The 15,836-nt window shown below is 35.4% G+C and overlaps 1 protein-coding gene across 24 annotated transcripts in view; it reads left to right on the forward strand.

Moving 5' to 3' along the window:
* Positions 1-15,836, forward strand: part of LOC5568502 (ensconsin) — a 458,662-nt gene that overhangs the window by 360,021 nt on the left and 82,805 nt on the right. Inside the window, exons 1-2 of one of the 24 annotated variants that reach the window (XM_021849230.1) lie at positions 7,908-8,241; positions 9,082-9,658. The exons of 19 other annotated variants lie outside the window; for them this stretch is intronic. In XM_021849230.1, coding sequence (XP_021704922.1) covers positions 9,487-9,658 — 172 coding nt within the window. In that variant the 5' untranslated portion in view covers positions 7,908-8,241; positions 9,082-9,486. Of the gene's footprint in view, positions 1-7,907; positions 8,242-9,081; positions 9,659-15,836 lie in introns of those variants that run through there. 4 more of the 24 variants (XM_021849232.1, XM_021849233.1, XM_021849231.1 and 1 more) reach the window with 4 other exon arrangements.

Here is a 15,836-nt window from a genome sequence, read left to right on the forward strand (position 1 = left end):
ATTAGAATCCTTTCCTGAGATCAAGTTAGGAATGGCAACTGTAAAAAAAACGAATACTTGATCACTTCTCGATAGTGACAAAGTAATACGACATGCTCTAAACAAAGGACACGGGATATACTACAATAGATCAAATATTGGTCCGAACAGAAAAAAAAGTAACTTTCATACGGGTTTAAGAAAATTAATTTAGAAGAATCACAACCTGTCTTCTAAAACTGAATTAAAATAAATCCTCTTTTCAACATATTTTCGCCGTGTACATCGCTTAAATTTTGCATGCAATCAGCTCGCGTTAAAACACTAGGTAGTTCCTATCGTTCTCCACAAAAATTGTATAACAAAATGATAAGCAAATTTCGAAATTTTTCGGAATGGGCAAAAGAAGAAGGAAAGGGTCTGAAAATCCGAAAAAAATGACCACGTGATTCATGGACAATCCCTTTTTAAAAAATTGCACACCCCAAAAGATTTAGAATCAACTGCGCTCATAAGTTGATGCAGTAGTGAATCTAAACTTTTTACAAGCCGGTGGAACGATTTGATATTTTAGGCAGGTACATAGTGTACACTGGGAATGCGTCAAAAATTTCGAAAAGATGCAATACTAGGGAAAAAGCACGAATTTTAACTTAGCGCTAATTTTCGACCCATCCATATGACTAATTTGTAAGGAAATCCTAAAATTGGTATAAAATTCTCAAAGGTCGAAAATTAGTGCTTTTCCCCTGAATTTCGACAGGAATTCTTGAAATGAATCCGAGTGGGATTTCGTCGTGAAATTCCCCATTGCATTGATAGGTGGATTTTACCTTGAATTTCGTCAAAGGTCAACTAAAAACGTAGAATAAGTTTACATAAAAATGTTTCGACATAAAACTGCCGAAAGGCTAAAAATCCATAAAAAAAGAACAAAACCAATCATAAGCATTATTGCTACTCATATCTTAAGTGTCAACATCTCACGATAATCTCATTTCACTCAACGATATTGGCACACAAGTTCCCTCAATCCAATGTTTTCCCATGTCTCTTAACTCATAACAAACATACATAAACCGCAGTCAAAACATCGTCCGAGATTGATGACGCCATCAAGACTTTGTGTTTCCATTGAGCATTACAGAGCGGCGGCACTTGTGTTTCTACCCGATCAGAAGATTTCGTCGGTCGTCTGGTAGAGATTAATTGACTTTAGTTTTAAGCCTCTCAATTATGAGCCCGTCGATAATGAAAGACTTGGCAAAAGAGGCCCCCTAGCCCGTTGGGGACGAGTGTTAAATGGTTCAACTCTTTTAAGTGATCGAAATTATAGGCTTTTGGTGTTGTTTACCGCGACCTCCTCACTACAACTAGCCGGTTGAGGTTCGTCGCTGTTAATGCGAGTCAACAACCAACACTTATTGAATAGCGATTAGGCATAAATATGACTCGATATGGCTCGATCGTGTTTAAACGATTTTCAAGGGTGGTTTGGTGTTTACTACAATGATCAACACCTCACTTCACCATAAAAGGTTTTATCATCCGAAAATTATTCCTGAACAATGAATTGTGACTCACTTAAGGCGGACACTACAGGCTCATTAAGACAACCCGGCTTATCAGCTACCACCTGATAAGCAAATAACTATGATTGGCTTTCATCGCCCTTCATATCCCAAACTGTTGCTGAAAATGGTAAGAGCGGTACTACCTCTCGACTTGTGTGTGCAACAGTCATCATTTCTGCCTGGAACCCAAGTGTTTGTCGGTGGATAGCAAATCGTCATTTTTATTGCATTGATTCCACGACACAAATGATGCACAGTTCCTTCTTGCAAATTCCTTGACCTGTTTCTGTTCTATTTTTACATATGATTAGCACCTTGAATCATTCATTCTAAAAACAAACATACTGTTGAGTGTATAAGGCTTGCTTTCAAATTTGCCACACTTTGACTTGTCGTTTTTTGAGTCGATCAAATCATTTCTTCACAATTCTGCTAATTGCAACTGTGTTGAAACGTTCAAAACACCTGTCAGAAGGTGTCAATCAAACACTTTGCATATGTTGTCTATATCTTCATAGCTTCACAATAAAATTGAATATTGTGTTCTAAACAAATATTTCAAATTTGCTTCAATAACCTCAAACTTACGACCCATTACGAATTTCTTCCAATAAAGTATCTAATACCTTTATATGATTATTATAATATTCAGAAAAAATGCTATACTACATTGAGTGTTAATGTTAGGAAATAATTAATAATCCCATGCAACAACGCCACATTAGCCTCTTCTTTTACGTTTTTTGTATGAAACGCTAGCCAAGGACATTGTCTTTCGATATATAGTGAAAAACTTCCCAAAAGCTTTAGTATTGCTGCATTATAATCGAAAAAGAGCGAGAGAGGAGAAAATCTCTCATTGTTACATAGGTCCTTTTGAAAAGTTACACGAGATTTAGATTAATAGATTTTATAGGTAAAAAACATTAATTTACAAGCATGACATCCCTATCCATTTGTCCTCTCGCAAACTTCCAGCTCAGAACCAAGACAAGAACGTCAACCACAGGTATACCCCCACGCGCTCTCAGTTTGATTCGCCTTAGATCATTCCGAGCGGTAGTGTCGATGGCTAAGCTCCCTGCTCAGCTCTTTCCAAAAATAAAAAGCTTGTAGTTTGCAATCTTGAAACGTGACGTAATTCCTTGACGTTGTTTACTCTTGTCACCAGTTGATTCTCGCTTTTTTGCATACCCTACCCATACAGTCTCAGTTACGATACCTACAACACCCAGAACCGAGTGTCTCCAAATCCATTTAAATTATCCATTCCATTAGCTCTGTTGCTCGGGGGTGCCTGGCTTGGTGCGTTTAAGTATTGTACTTGTGGATGATGCCTTCTTGCCTGTCATAAAATGTTGTGTTTGTTGAATGGGGAGATTGTCACGTCCGTCCGATCGGTCGTTCGTTCGTTAGCTTGTAATGGAGAGTGGGGCAACCCGAGGAGGAAGAAAAACTGGCAATAAGCTATTGAGGACTGCTGGATGTATTGAACTACTATTGAAAAATTTCACTTCTATATGAAAATCCATTATGTATTGTTTAGGTATTACAATACCTGATCTAATTATCAGTTTGGTATTTTTTTTAGTTAACTGTTGAAACATATTTCGACTTACTAAAGGTTATTTCATTTTTAATTTTACATAATGTGTTGGTTTGTTAATGTTGTTGATTATGAACGCCAAGTTTTCTTATCTGAACTTTTATTTGGACTGATATTTGTGAGCTTGAGCTTGATTGGCCGCCCGTGAGATCATCTGCACTTACACAAGGAACCAACCAGATGACTGCTTGGGATTAACAGACACCCTCAGTGTATAAGTGCTGGTGATCTTCTATTTTTAGGCAACAATGGCGCCTGCCACGTCAGAATGCTGACCAATGAAGGAAAGGGGAAGGAGTTGAGATGTTGCATTTAGCTGGCTCCCACGGTAGACCGTATATATCACTGCGTCTACGCCAGTTTATGCGGGAAGGGTGAAGGGATGGCGTAATTTTTATGGCAGAGAGGCTTGCTGGTTTGGTTAGCAGACTGCCTATGTATCAGGCGTAAGGAAAGGCATGCTATAATGATGAAAGAATGGAAGCGTGGGGAAACGGTTTATTTCTGTCCGTCTCAGGTTCTAGCAAATGCTATGAACTGTGGTAGATCAACTGTGATATATTAAGAGTGGTAGATAGAAGCAAGTGAAAGATACAACTACAAAGTACGAGGAAAGGGTCGGGTCTCTAGAATTGAATTGTACGGCTAAGATATTTAGTGAAACTTTGCCGAAACCCGTCTCATATCTGGCATGAGTCAGTTGAATATATTGCAGGCTGAATTTCCAGAGTAATTTTTATTATGAGAAAAGATGTTCTCTTTACCTTCTGAAGTATGCCATCAATTTCTCTGGATCTGAAAATTGATGTACGAATTTGTTCCACGAAACGTTGTTATACGAGATTCCTCCAGAAATTTATACAATTTAGCGAATTTTCTAAGAATCCTGACAAGAATGCTCCAAATTAATATCTAATGTGTTTCTTTTCTTATTTGTTTTTAAACTCCGGATTATTCCAGGAACTTCCTGAAAACAAAAATAAAATATGAAATGGTATCCTCGGGGTTTCTGAGAATTCTCCCAAAAATTCGTCATCAATTTCTATCGGAAACATGTGGAAATGGCATATGAATTTGAATTTCTGTTCAAACGAATAATTTCCAGATAATTGTCATGCACCTTTACGATATTTGGAAAACCCTCAGTAAATTTGTTTTATTTAGTCATTGACACTTCAAAGAATTTCGCCGTAAAATCTTGCCCATGAGATGATGGTTGTTGTAATAAGGTTACCTGATTGCTAAGAACGAACCATGTGAAACAATAAAGGGTTTTCCGGATATATAACTGTTAAGACATATTTAAAAGTACTTAAGTTTCTCAAATTCTAAACTCTATATGGTATACAGACATATTTCAAAGTACTAAAGATTACCAAATTGTATGCTTCATATGATATATTGGTTAGTATCCAGACATGGTTATATATAAGGAACATATTTTCATTATCATCCTTTTTTTTACTCATGTTTGTACTTTTGGAATCACTTTTCAGTCACTATTTGATTGCTTTTTTGATCATTTTAGTCACAATTATGTTGCTGTTCGACTGCTACCAGCTGTCAATTAGGGTAAGACGGGGAAAAAGTTTGACCTTATTGAAAATATGCAATAAGGTACAACGGGGTAAATGTACCAGCGGGGTAAGTGGATAAATTGACCATGTTTAGAACAAATACTTGAATATTTTGATTGTTTTTGCACCATTGCTTCGTTTTGGGTTATATGCTTACGTTCACACTAATACAAGCGCCAAATTGATGCTACGCGTGCATGACCACAATTACACTAGTAAAAATCAATTTATTTCAAAATGAATCGTAAAAAATGCAAGAGGTTGATCAGTATGCTAGGGAAGTGTGGTACATCAAAATGAAGTACAATATATTGTTAATCGCATATTGATTTCGATAGAACAGACAAGACAAAATGCTACTCTCAACGATAATGAGACTAAACTTCATTTCCGTTCTATTTATTTTCGACCAAATGTCCTTTAGACGAAATGTCGGTTCGATCAAACGTAGTTTCGACTAAACGTCATTCGGCTAAATGTTATTCTTCCAAATGTCATAAATTCTATCATTCGATATCGTATAAGATTTTGTGTTAAATGGGATTTAAATGGTTGTTGTTTAAACAGACTGAACCAAGTGTTTTTTTAATGATTTCAGGAAAACGTACCCCAAGCGTTCGAAATAACAAAATGTTGGCATTATTTGCTGTAACAATGCAACTTATCTGTTTGATGAAATTTCTGTATCAAAATAACATCGAAAAAATCGGAATTGACGGAGTCCTTGACTTATATTTGCAAGGACAAAATATCATCTAGTCCTGTCTGTCTGAATACCGACCAAATATTCACCCATTTTTAGTGAACAGTATAATGATTCAAAGTCTAAAACAAACTTTTGTCTCACCGGTGAAGCAAAAGTTTGCTGATTGTAGTACAAAATATGTTTATGACTTTCGGAAAAAAAGCTGGTGATGGTTGCATAAAAATGCACAAATTTTGAGCGGCAATATGTCCAAACTAGAATTAATTGTTATACCGATTTGAACAATACTCCATGCAAATAATCGGTGTTTATTTTTAATTTGAACTTTTAGTCACCGTAACGAAAAACATTGGCTGTTTTGTTTTGATTCTGTGTCCCGTTTTACAACGTTCCATTTCACTTCTTTGCTTTTCATGATCTAAATGACGTTTGAACATTTTTTAATTTGAACGATGTGCAAATAAGCGGGTGTCAAATTAAAAAAGTTCAGATTAAAAGCGGTTAAAATAACGAGGTTACCCAATATACGCTAAAACAATATTTCGCAAAACTAAGTTGAAATGTGCAATTTTAATAATTTTTTCACACATAGGGCATGTTTGGCTAAGATGATAATGATAATGAGAAGACCCAACTCTTGCCAAAACAGCTTCCGAATATTTATGGAAAAATCAATACACCTCAAAGCACACTTATAATGGTTCCGGGTCATTTGGCCGAACGCCATTTGGCCGAATGTCGTTTGGCCGAACGCCATTTGGCCGAAAGGATCATTTTACCGAATGCCATTTGGCCGAATGCCGTTTGGCCGAAATTGAAAATAATAGATGATAAATAAAAGTTTGCATGAATTTTTAATGAATTTCAAAGTCAAATTTCAAAAAACAATTTATTCTTAAAAAAAAAGAATAAATCATCATTTATGTACAACTCTTTAGTATTAGTTCAAGAAATAGTCAATGCTGAAAGAAGAACATCCTAAATGAAAGCAATTATTAACTTATCTGCTAGCGGTAATAGTAGCCAGCAGAGGTGTTCGCATTGCGTTCGTAGTCAGCTTTTGACAGTAACTAAAAGACAGTTTAAGACTTATTCGTCCTTCTGTAACATCGGTTCGCTTCAATGCTTCGAATCGTATTCAGCGATTTTATTCATAGTTCTAGCAAACACGAGTTTTGGCTTCTTCTTTTCTCGACGGAGAAACAGTGAGCCTATTTGAAGTTCACTGAATCGCTCGATTTATTGCTATACGGAAGCAACGGTGCAGAGTTAATCTTGGAGGAGAATGAAATCTTACCTAAGTTAACCATTGCGCTAAAAAATATGTTTTTAATAAGACTCTTTATGAGCGTATTATTAGCCATAATTCGAATAAACTATGAAAAATATTCAAATATGAAAGAACAGCCTATGATCAAAAGAAGGAAAAATCTCTCATAAAAATTAAAGCAAGTGTATTGCAAATAATTATTATATCAGTATAACTACAAATAACTGCCGATAATTTAAAGAAGGTAAAATACCCAATACAAATATAAGATTTATTATTGCCAATAATTATGGAACCAGTACAAATCGAAAGAATAGCCTATGTTTAGAAGAATAAAAAAATTCTGATGAAGTTCAATCAGGAGTAAACCTAGCACACCGTTGGTAATCCAGAAACGAACCAACCATCAGCTTAGAGTCTTGACGCGAGTTCAAAACTTCGTCCTGAATTAATGGTTCGTTTTAATTATTCTCTTGGAGCACTAATATAGCGACAAATATGACGTTCGGCCACATTATCAAAATCAACAAATGAATTACCTGATTAGTTATTGGACCACACTTATGACTCCTGCATATCAGCGTTGAAGCAACTTTCTTTTTCGTGATTCGGCCAAACGGCATTCGGCCAAATGACCCGTTCGGTCAAATGTCATTCGGCTAAATGGTGTTCGGCCAATCGGCATTCGGCCAAATGGCCGGACACCCTTATAATAGACCTAGCAACGCCCTTACATAACACATTGAAAAAGCTTTCGTATTTATTTTGTTTCAAATGATGGAAGTCAAAGAGAAAGATATAATTTTCACGTCGAAAAACAAGAAATAGTCATAACTTTTCCATATCTCAATAGACTTCAATGATACTTGGAGTGAAAGTCTTCTACTTGATATTTTAGAAATCTATTCAGCAAAATTTGAGTCACTTTATGAAAGGAAATAGATTTTTCATTTATTATAGTTTCTCTGATAATATGGAACATTCCCCTAAGATCGAACTTCTGCCCCACATTACCCTACAAGCCGTTGAGAACGCAGAGAATTGCTGAATGCGATCGAGAGAGCCAGAGAGTGTACAAGACGAACGTCCGAATGAGAGAACGACATCAAACAACCTAACAAGCCGTATAGCAGCAATAGGCACAGTCTTGGTTCAGTGAGTAAGGCTTCTTGGCTTGTCGTCGTCGTCTACCTTAGTTGCTCGCGCGCGACAAGAGACGACTGGTGACGAATTAGTCGCAACTTTGACACTAGACCGTACGGTGTGTCTTACTTCGGTCGCGGGCGCTCATATTTCTCGTTGGCGGTTGATAAGCATTTGACCTTACGCGGCCTTATACATAAAGTACAGTGGACGTTCATTACTCGTTCAGAGTTCAGAAAATAATAACAACCAAAGAGTTCAAACTGTGAAATTTCAATAATTAGATTTCGCCGAGTGAAGTGCGAGATAAGCGAAGAAAAGTTGAAACGCAAATCCGATCGATCAGTTCCAATACGGTGGCTAGCAGTAAGCACTTACGCGACAAGGTGTGACTAGGGATGTACATTTACTCATCGGATGGGGGAAACAGTGTGAATGTGTTATGAACGAGTAACACGAGGCGACTCGATCAACAAATTTTTCACTACTACTGTTTTCAATGAATTCAATAGATTTTGGCCAGCCGATTCGGAATATGTTTTCAGAATTTTTGTAACACGTAACTGAGAAAATTTTAATATTTTCAAAGCAGTTTAAGTTTTTTGTCCAACAACAATTGTTTACATCTGCTCACTACAATCCATGTTAATGTTTTTATTACGTCTATTTTCGACAAAGTGTGTCACAAATCCCATATTTTGGTTTAGTTACACTGATTTCATTGACTTTAGGGTGATGTGCTAATTTCCATCGTACTAAGCTTTAATCAGAGAGAACATTCCATTTTCCTAGTTTTGCAGTGAATGATGCGGATACAAACCGATGCCAAACAATTCATTCCCAAGACGGCTTTAATATTGTCAAACAAGTTTAAAATAAATCCTTATCGTTTTTTGGAAATAATGCAATGAATGCACTTTTCCGTTGCCTGTATCCGTCGTATCTATTTCTATTTCAGTCGCAATCAGTTTTCATTCGTCTTTCAGCTATCGGTTCACTGTGATATAGTGAGTGGTCAAAATACACCATCATGGATTCGAAGTCAGCAAGCCAAAATCTATTAATTCCATAGAAAATTACCAAAGTGCCTCGTAAACCAGTGTTGCCTAGTGTAATCGGAGAAATATAAGTTGAGATCGTTCATTCCGTGAAGCAGTGTCCATCTCTACCAAAACCGGTGACCGTGTCCAAGCCGGCAGTTCGCTGATTTTCTTGTTTTGTTTCAGTGTAGAATAGTTCAATTTACGGTGTTGAATGATGATAGTTACCGGCTGATTCATATGCCTCTATGAAATCCCACTAGCGCTCAGTGCCGTTGAAGTTGCAGAAATGATCGTTCGAGTGATGATCAGATGGTTAGTGGAAATTAACACCTCCTAGCGAAATTAATGTGTGTCTTCGTCCCCGTCATCTGCGTCTCTTCGTTAGCGGAAAATAAACAGCAAATCAACGCGCTTTCTTCGTGCAAAACCTAAAGCCGATAAAGTCAAGTGATGCGAAAAGTGCTCTTCGCTTGAGTGTCTCGACGAGTGATCATGCGAATCGAATCCTGACCGAAAGGGGGAGGAAGTAATCAGCGAGTGAGTGAGTGATAGTTCGTGTGTTTTTTTTTTTCTTACATTGGTACGGCAATGGGTGTAAATATGAATGATTCGGCGGAGCAGTTGGAACGGATCCCCAGCACTACGCTGGAGATGCTGCGGGGTATTCTAGTCAAGTCGCTTTCGCGCGAGAATCTAAGTCTGACCGATCAACAGAAGTTGCTGGCAACCCGGAAGGATCGGCACGTGTGGTTTGAAGTTGGTAAGGATGTTTGTCATCGTTTGTGTTATAGGGCTCAATACTTTATTACAGGTTTTCTCAATCGTTCTTGAGTTGCGACTCACTTTGAAAAGTTGTGAACATCGGTGCCTTAAAAACATGCTTTGTACTAATCAAACAAAATTTGACTTGTGTTTGAATAATTTTGTTCGAACGGTTTACAAAGAACTGCTTAAAAAATTCCTAATAATTTTATATATATATTCTTTTGAAATGTCTCAAATGTTCAGAGCTTATTTTAATAAGTGAAATTAAACAAAGGTCGTCCATTAGGTACGTGGTTCATAGACGATAGAAAGACAACGATAAAATAAATAAAGGTCAATAGACAAACGGCCGAAAGGACTAAATGTTGAAAATAATTGGCTTCATGGGAGTAAAATTGTATGTGGAAAAATTGTAGATCTAGTTAAAACCTACAACTTTGCTGAAGCCAGCACACCGATATCTTCAAAATCTTGTGAGTTGCAGGCGAATTTCAAGATTTTTAAGGGTATTTTTGAAGCGAATTTTCTCAATTTAATAGAAATGCGTTCTAACAGTTTTTGCAGAAGAAGTTGTCTAATATATGGCCTTTCGAGTACCGCTAGAAGAAAAATTGTATTTTGAACAAAATCCATGAGCTATGGACATCTAAATATTTTAAAGTTTTTCCCATAAATTTGTTTTAGACTAAGTATTAAGTTGCAGTGTGGCCAATAATGCCAAACATTTCATGAAAAAGTTTATTTTTAATATATTTCAGTTATATTTGATTGATTGAAAGGATTAAATTTGCATTTCAAAACAAAATTAGCTTGTCTGCCTACACTTCCATCACAAAATATGCTAAAAAAATCTTTTGCCTGGTAAAATAACCATTGAATGACAAGAAAAAGCATTCTAGGATTAAGGTACGGTGGGGTAAGTGGATACAGAAAATTCAACAGTCAACTTCATTGTTATGTACAGCTAACGTGAATAATGTAATTCAAACTTTTTTCTGTGGATAACAAATGAGGGACTAATATACTTCGAATGGTAATTTATTTCGATTTTTCTGATTGTTATGTATTGAATATGATGGACCTTAAAATTTGCGCCAAATGATCCACTTGCCCCACCATGGTGGGGTAAGTGGATCACCAATAAAAAAATCTGTTCTCAAAACAAATGTTTAGTAAGAATGATTTTACTCTCGTTCTTGTTATAAGTGCTAATAATGTTACATTTTAATACTTTAAAATTAAAAAGTATCTTTATTTAATCAAAATTTAATGAAAAGTATGTAAACATTAGTTCACACTCATTCGAACAAATAAAAACATTGTAACTAGAATAATTTGGAGAAATTTAATCCATTCATACACATAAGTTATACAGAAGTATTGTAGGATTATTCCCAACGATGTTTCCGAAAAACACATGTAGTTTAAAAATACTAGTTAAATTTACTTTTGAATAACAAACTGAATTCCTTCTATTCTATTTATGAATATATTTGTATCATTTGTCTAGAACAATTTATATGGTCAAATAAGATACAATACTATGCTTTAGATTGGGAAATTTGTATATTTTGCTCTTTTGCAACTCAGCTTAGATAAACCACGGAAAGTTTCGTGTGAATTTTTATATTAGTATTCTTTTATATTGTTTTATACCAGAAAGTTTAAAAAAACTTTTAGGTGGATAAATTCAAATTTTATATGATCAATTTGACAAATTTAAGGTGAAACATCTCGAAATCCAAAGATGGCCGTCAAAATGGCCGACTTGTGACCCTACTCGCGTTTTCAAAGGCACAAAACTGGAGAAATAATAGGCAAACTTACCTGATCTTCTTATTTTAAGCTTTCTACTAGTGCACAAAACCAAAATAAAAAACGCACTGTTGTCGGATGCTTTCTTCGCGAGATTTGTGCCTTTGAAGTGCTAGTGCAATCTTAGAAGTTGATTCCAAACTGTTTCACCTTAAGCTGGGAATGAAAAAAAAACTGAGGAAAAACAACATTTACGGGTATTATAATTTATTAAAATTCTCGTAAGCAGTCTGCCAATAAATAATAATAATACTTTATCCACTTACCCCACCCCTATTAAAAGTAGGGGTAAGTGTACCATGTACAATTTATCTGTATTTATTTATAAAAATCACATATTTTTCATTGTGATTCATTCAATTAGAACTGAAATGCTCACGATGTGTCGAAAAAAATAATACTATTCGATTTTAGACAGAAATACAATGGATTTTTAATTGATGGAAAACAATTTTCAAATAAATTAATTTTTGCAGCTAACAAGTTTGCTTGTGTAAGGGGGGTCTGTAGCCTTGAGGTTACGCTTTCGCTTCATAAGCGGAAGGTCATGGGTTCGATTCCCAGCCCCTCCACAGGACCGTGCTTTGGGGAGCACATCCATCCTCCGTCAGTATCAGATGGTGACTGAGACAAACTGACCCTCTTCGCAGGCAGCTAGCCTCACTAGCAGCAGAGCTCTCTCCTACCTGCTCGGTGTGAGAGTAAAAGAATAGGTGAAAGTAAGATGCAAATATAGATAAGTTGAAAATAGATCTGTATCGGTAAAGAAGAAGCTACAGATCAACTGATTCCGGCACAGTAGTGCAGTAGTGGCCACGAGCACAGGGCCTTACCACAGGGCAGCCTTAAAAAAAAAAGTTTGCTTGTGTTAATGTACGTGTAGTACTAGTTTTGCAATAGTTTCAGTGGGGGCGTAAGAATATAACCTAAAACCAAGCAATGGTGCGAGAACATTTAACATATTCAAGTATTTTAATATTGACGAATGATCCACTTACTCCACTGATACACTTCCCCCACTGTACCTTATGTGGAAAGCAGATGAAAGGTTTTTTTTGCTTTAATTCGATGCTCAACAAAATTTAATAGGGGATTTTTCTTTAGAAAGGCGAATACTAGTACACTTTTTTTTACATTTTTTTATATATATTTTATAAAATAAATGGTCAACGAATTACGTAATGCTAAAAATAAAAATAGGGTTCAATCCCCCTTTCACAATAAGTAACGTCGTACTGAGCCCCCTCCCTTCTAATTACGTAACTCTCACTAAATACTACCCCCCCCCCCCTTTATTTTACAGATTCATTATGAAAAAAAAGGTTACATTGTAGAAACATTTTCCTTCGTCTATCAAATTATCAAACGTATTTTCTGCGGTAGGGATGTATGATTTTTTCAATCTTGATTTTATTTTACAATAACCAGAACCACTTGCCTTTTTCATGCGTTACATAATTTGTGTACGATGCCTTATCATCTATACGTTAAACGAAAGCTTTCAATCCATGTTTACCAGAAAACATAAAAGAACCGGTCAGGAACTATGTTATTGAAAATTAAGGTGGCAAATACAAGACACTTACCACTATTCGCCATGTTTTATTATGTTCGGTCTCTGAATAGGGTTTGTATACTTAAATTGCTATTGAACGCTTAAGTTTAGGCCAGAAACAAATATTTTTTTTCAATTTTCAGGTGTTTTTCTTAAGATTCTGTCACACCCCTTGGATTGAATTCAAATTTCGGGTGTATTTTGTTTTCAGTGATCCTCTCGAAATGTGAAAATTTGTCGGCGAAGTGAACATAAACATGATCAAAAAATCAGAAAATCTTGTAACGCTACGTGGTGTTGCCTCAGCCAGCCATTACACCAGCACAGGTCAATGTTTAAAATAATATATTTTAAATGTAGTGCTCAAGATTTTATTAAAATTTCATTTTAAAGACTAAAAAATAACAAAACAAATACGATTTTTGTGCATAAAGGCGGATGAGTCACTTTTGCAGCTACGAGTAAATAGTGACATGTTTTCAAACAACTTCTTATGCTATTATGAGCTATTTAAGCCCAACTTGCAAAGCTTTTAATAGAAAATAATGAAACTGGCGCATGAAACAGTTATGCGATTATACGTATATCATTTGTCAATTATGCAAATTACAGCTCCTTTAATGAAGAACAACTTTCTCTTCCATACCAAGGTGCTGAAGTCCTAATCTTCCAATTTCGATTTTTGTCCCGAATCTTCATACATTCAACGCACTTTGCGTTCATAATTGTTCAATGAAATGCTTTTGTTTTGTAAATGTTCTCAAATATTAATTAAAATAAAATATCGTTTATCAAGGATTTCCAACACAAGGAAAGTTTAGTAAAGTTAATTTTACTGATCGGAGTTTTATATATATATATATATATATATATATATATATATATATATATATATATATATATATATATATATATATATATATATATATAGAAAAAATATTCAATAGTTTACCTGCTGTTTCGTGGTTTTCGCATAACTTTTCAAAAGGACTAAACTAACATTGAGAGGCTTCCTTTGTTTGCTTTCTCTATAATCAATAACTGAGCTACATTAACTTTTTATGTTGCTTATTTTTGAATGAAACGCTTGCCAAGGACATTGTCCTTCGATTTCGAAAACTTTCCAAAAGCTTTGGTATTGCACTGTTACAAACGATAGAGAGCAAGAGAGGAGAGAATTTTCCATTGTTACATAGGTCCCTTAACAAAGTTCAGTGAGATTTCTTCGTCTCTTCCACCCAGTTATATTTGTATGTTGAAGGTTGTTAGAGCAGCTTACTTAAGTCATTCTGTTATAAAAGCCTAGTTTGGTCTTAACTAGGTCTCCAAACTTATTCGAATAATAGCAATTGAAAAGTAAATCGAGGTGTTACAGATTATGTTGATATGTGATCGATTTTTGTTAAAAATGTTCTGCTTATCGGTTGCACGGCTAGAAATCAGAACCTCTAAATCATGATTATGACTCATGATATCATGATTCCAGTCAATGTATTTTCATCCTATGAAGAAAGTACACCATCATTTGAACTCATCATAACGTGAATCAGATTGCCGTTACGCATCATATTTTTGTAGCTCATTGCTCAAATCAATGGTTGAAATGCTTGGAATAATAACTCACACATATATGTATGAACTATTAATAGTTATGTTGGTAATCCCGAATAAAATAAAATAAAATGCTGGAGCAGGAATAAAACCAAGAATCTTCTGATTGAGAGCCACATACTCAACCACATTACCACTTAGGCAGCGTCCATTTACGTAATTTTTGGATGCCGCCTTATTCGTGTTGGATTACACAGTGCAAAATTCTCGAGGTCATCGAATGTAAACAAAATTCTGTCATGAGATCCTGAAAGTACACACCTTTACTAACAAAGCTCTATTTGGGATTTGATAGATTAGTTCAAAATTTCGAGTTATGACCTTTTTAGTTTTTCGACTGGATTTTTGCTTAAACGGTTATATCTCACAAATTATTGGGAATTTCTCAATGCCATTTTCGGACGAAATGCTATTTAAACAAAAAAACACAACTTATGTGAACATGCTAGAGCGGTGTTTTCGTTTTTTCGTAGTGGTTTGGAACGAAAACTCCGAAAAATGGTAATTTTTGTTCATAATTCCTAAATTGTTAATATTTAAGTACAGCTGTCTTCCACAAAAATATATTCCTTACCAACACAAGCAACTCTGCTGAACGTGTTGGTAAGCTAAATTCGAAATTTCTTCTTGTTTTGGTCATATTAACACTTCAAGCACTGCACTGATGTTGTGTTCGAAGAGCGGAGGTCGTGCACCTGTTTGTGTGCGAAATACAAGAGCACGAACACTGAAGTGTTAATATGACCAAAACAAGAAGAGGGATCGAAAAAAAATAGAATACTGCTACGACATGTCCACGAGAGATGTGCGTTTTGGTATGAATAACATTTCGCCCAAAGATTGTATTGAGGTATACACAATAGTTTATGAGATATAGCCGTACTAAGAAAACATCTAGTTAAAAATTTAAACTTGCGTAACTCCAAATTTCGAACTAGTCTTCCAAAACTCAAATGGGGTTTTGCCCTGGCGTTGGGAAAATTTTTCTGCAACATCGATGTTACTCCATTGATTCACATGTAAGCTGCTAAATCGGATCACCGATTTAATCGAATCTTTTGAATCAATTCGAATCGAATTTGAATTAAATTTATGTCAAAATGAAACTAAATGCATTTGCATTTGATTTTAACATCTTTCAATTGAATAAATATTGAAATGCCAAAACCCCATTTTTCATAATTCATAACTG

The sequence above is a fragment of the Aedes aegypti genome, chromosome 3 (genome assembly GCF_002204515.2).
Source record: "Aedes aegypti strain LVP_AGWG chromosome 3, AaegL5.0 Primary Assembly, whole genome shotgun sequence".
NCBI classification, from domain to species: Eukaryota; Metazoa; Arthropoda; class Insecta; order Diptera; family Culicidae; genus Aedes; species Aedes aegypti.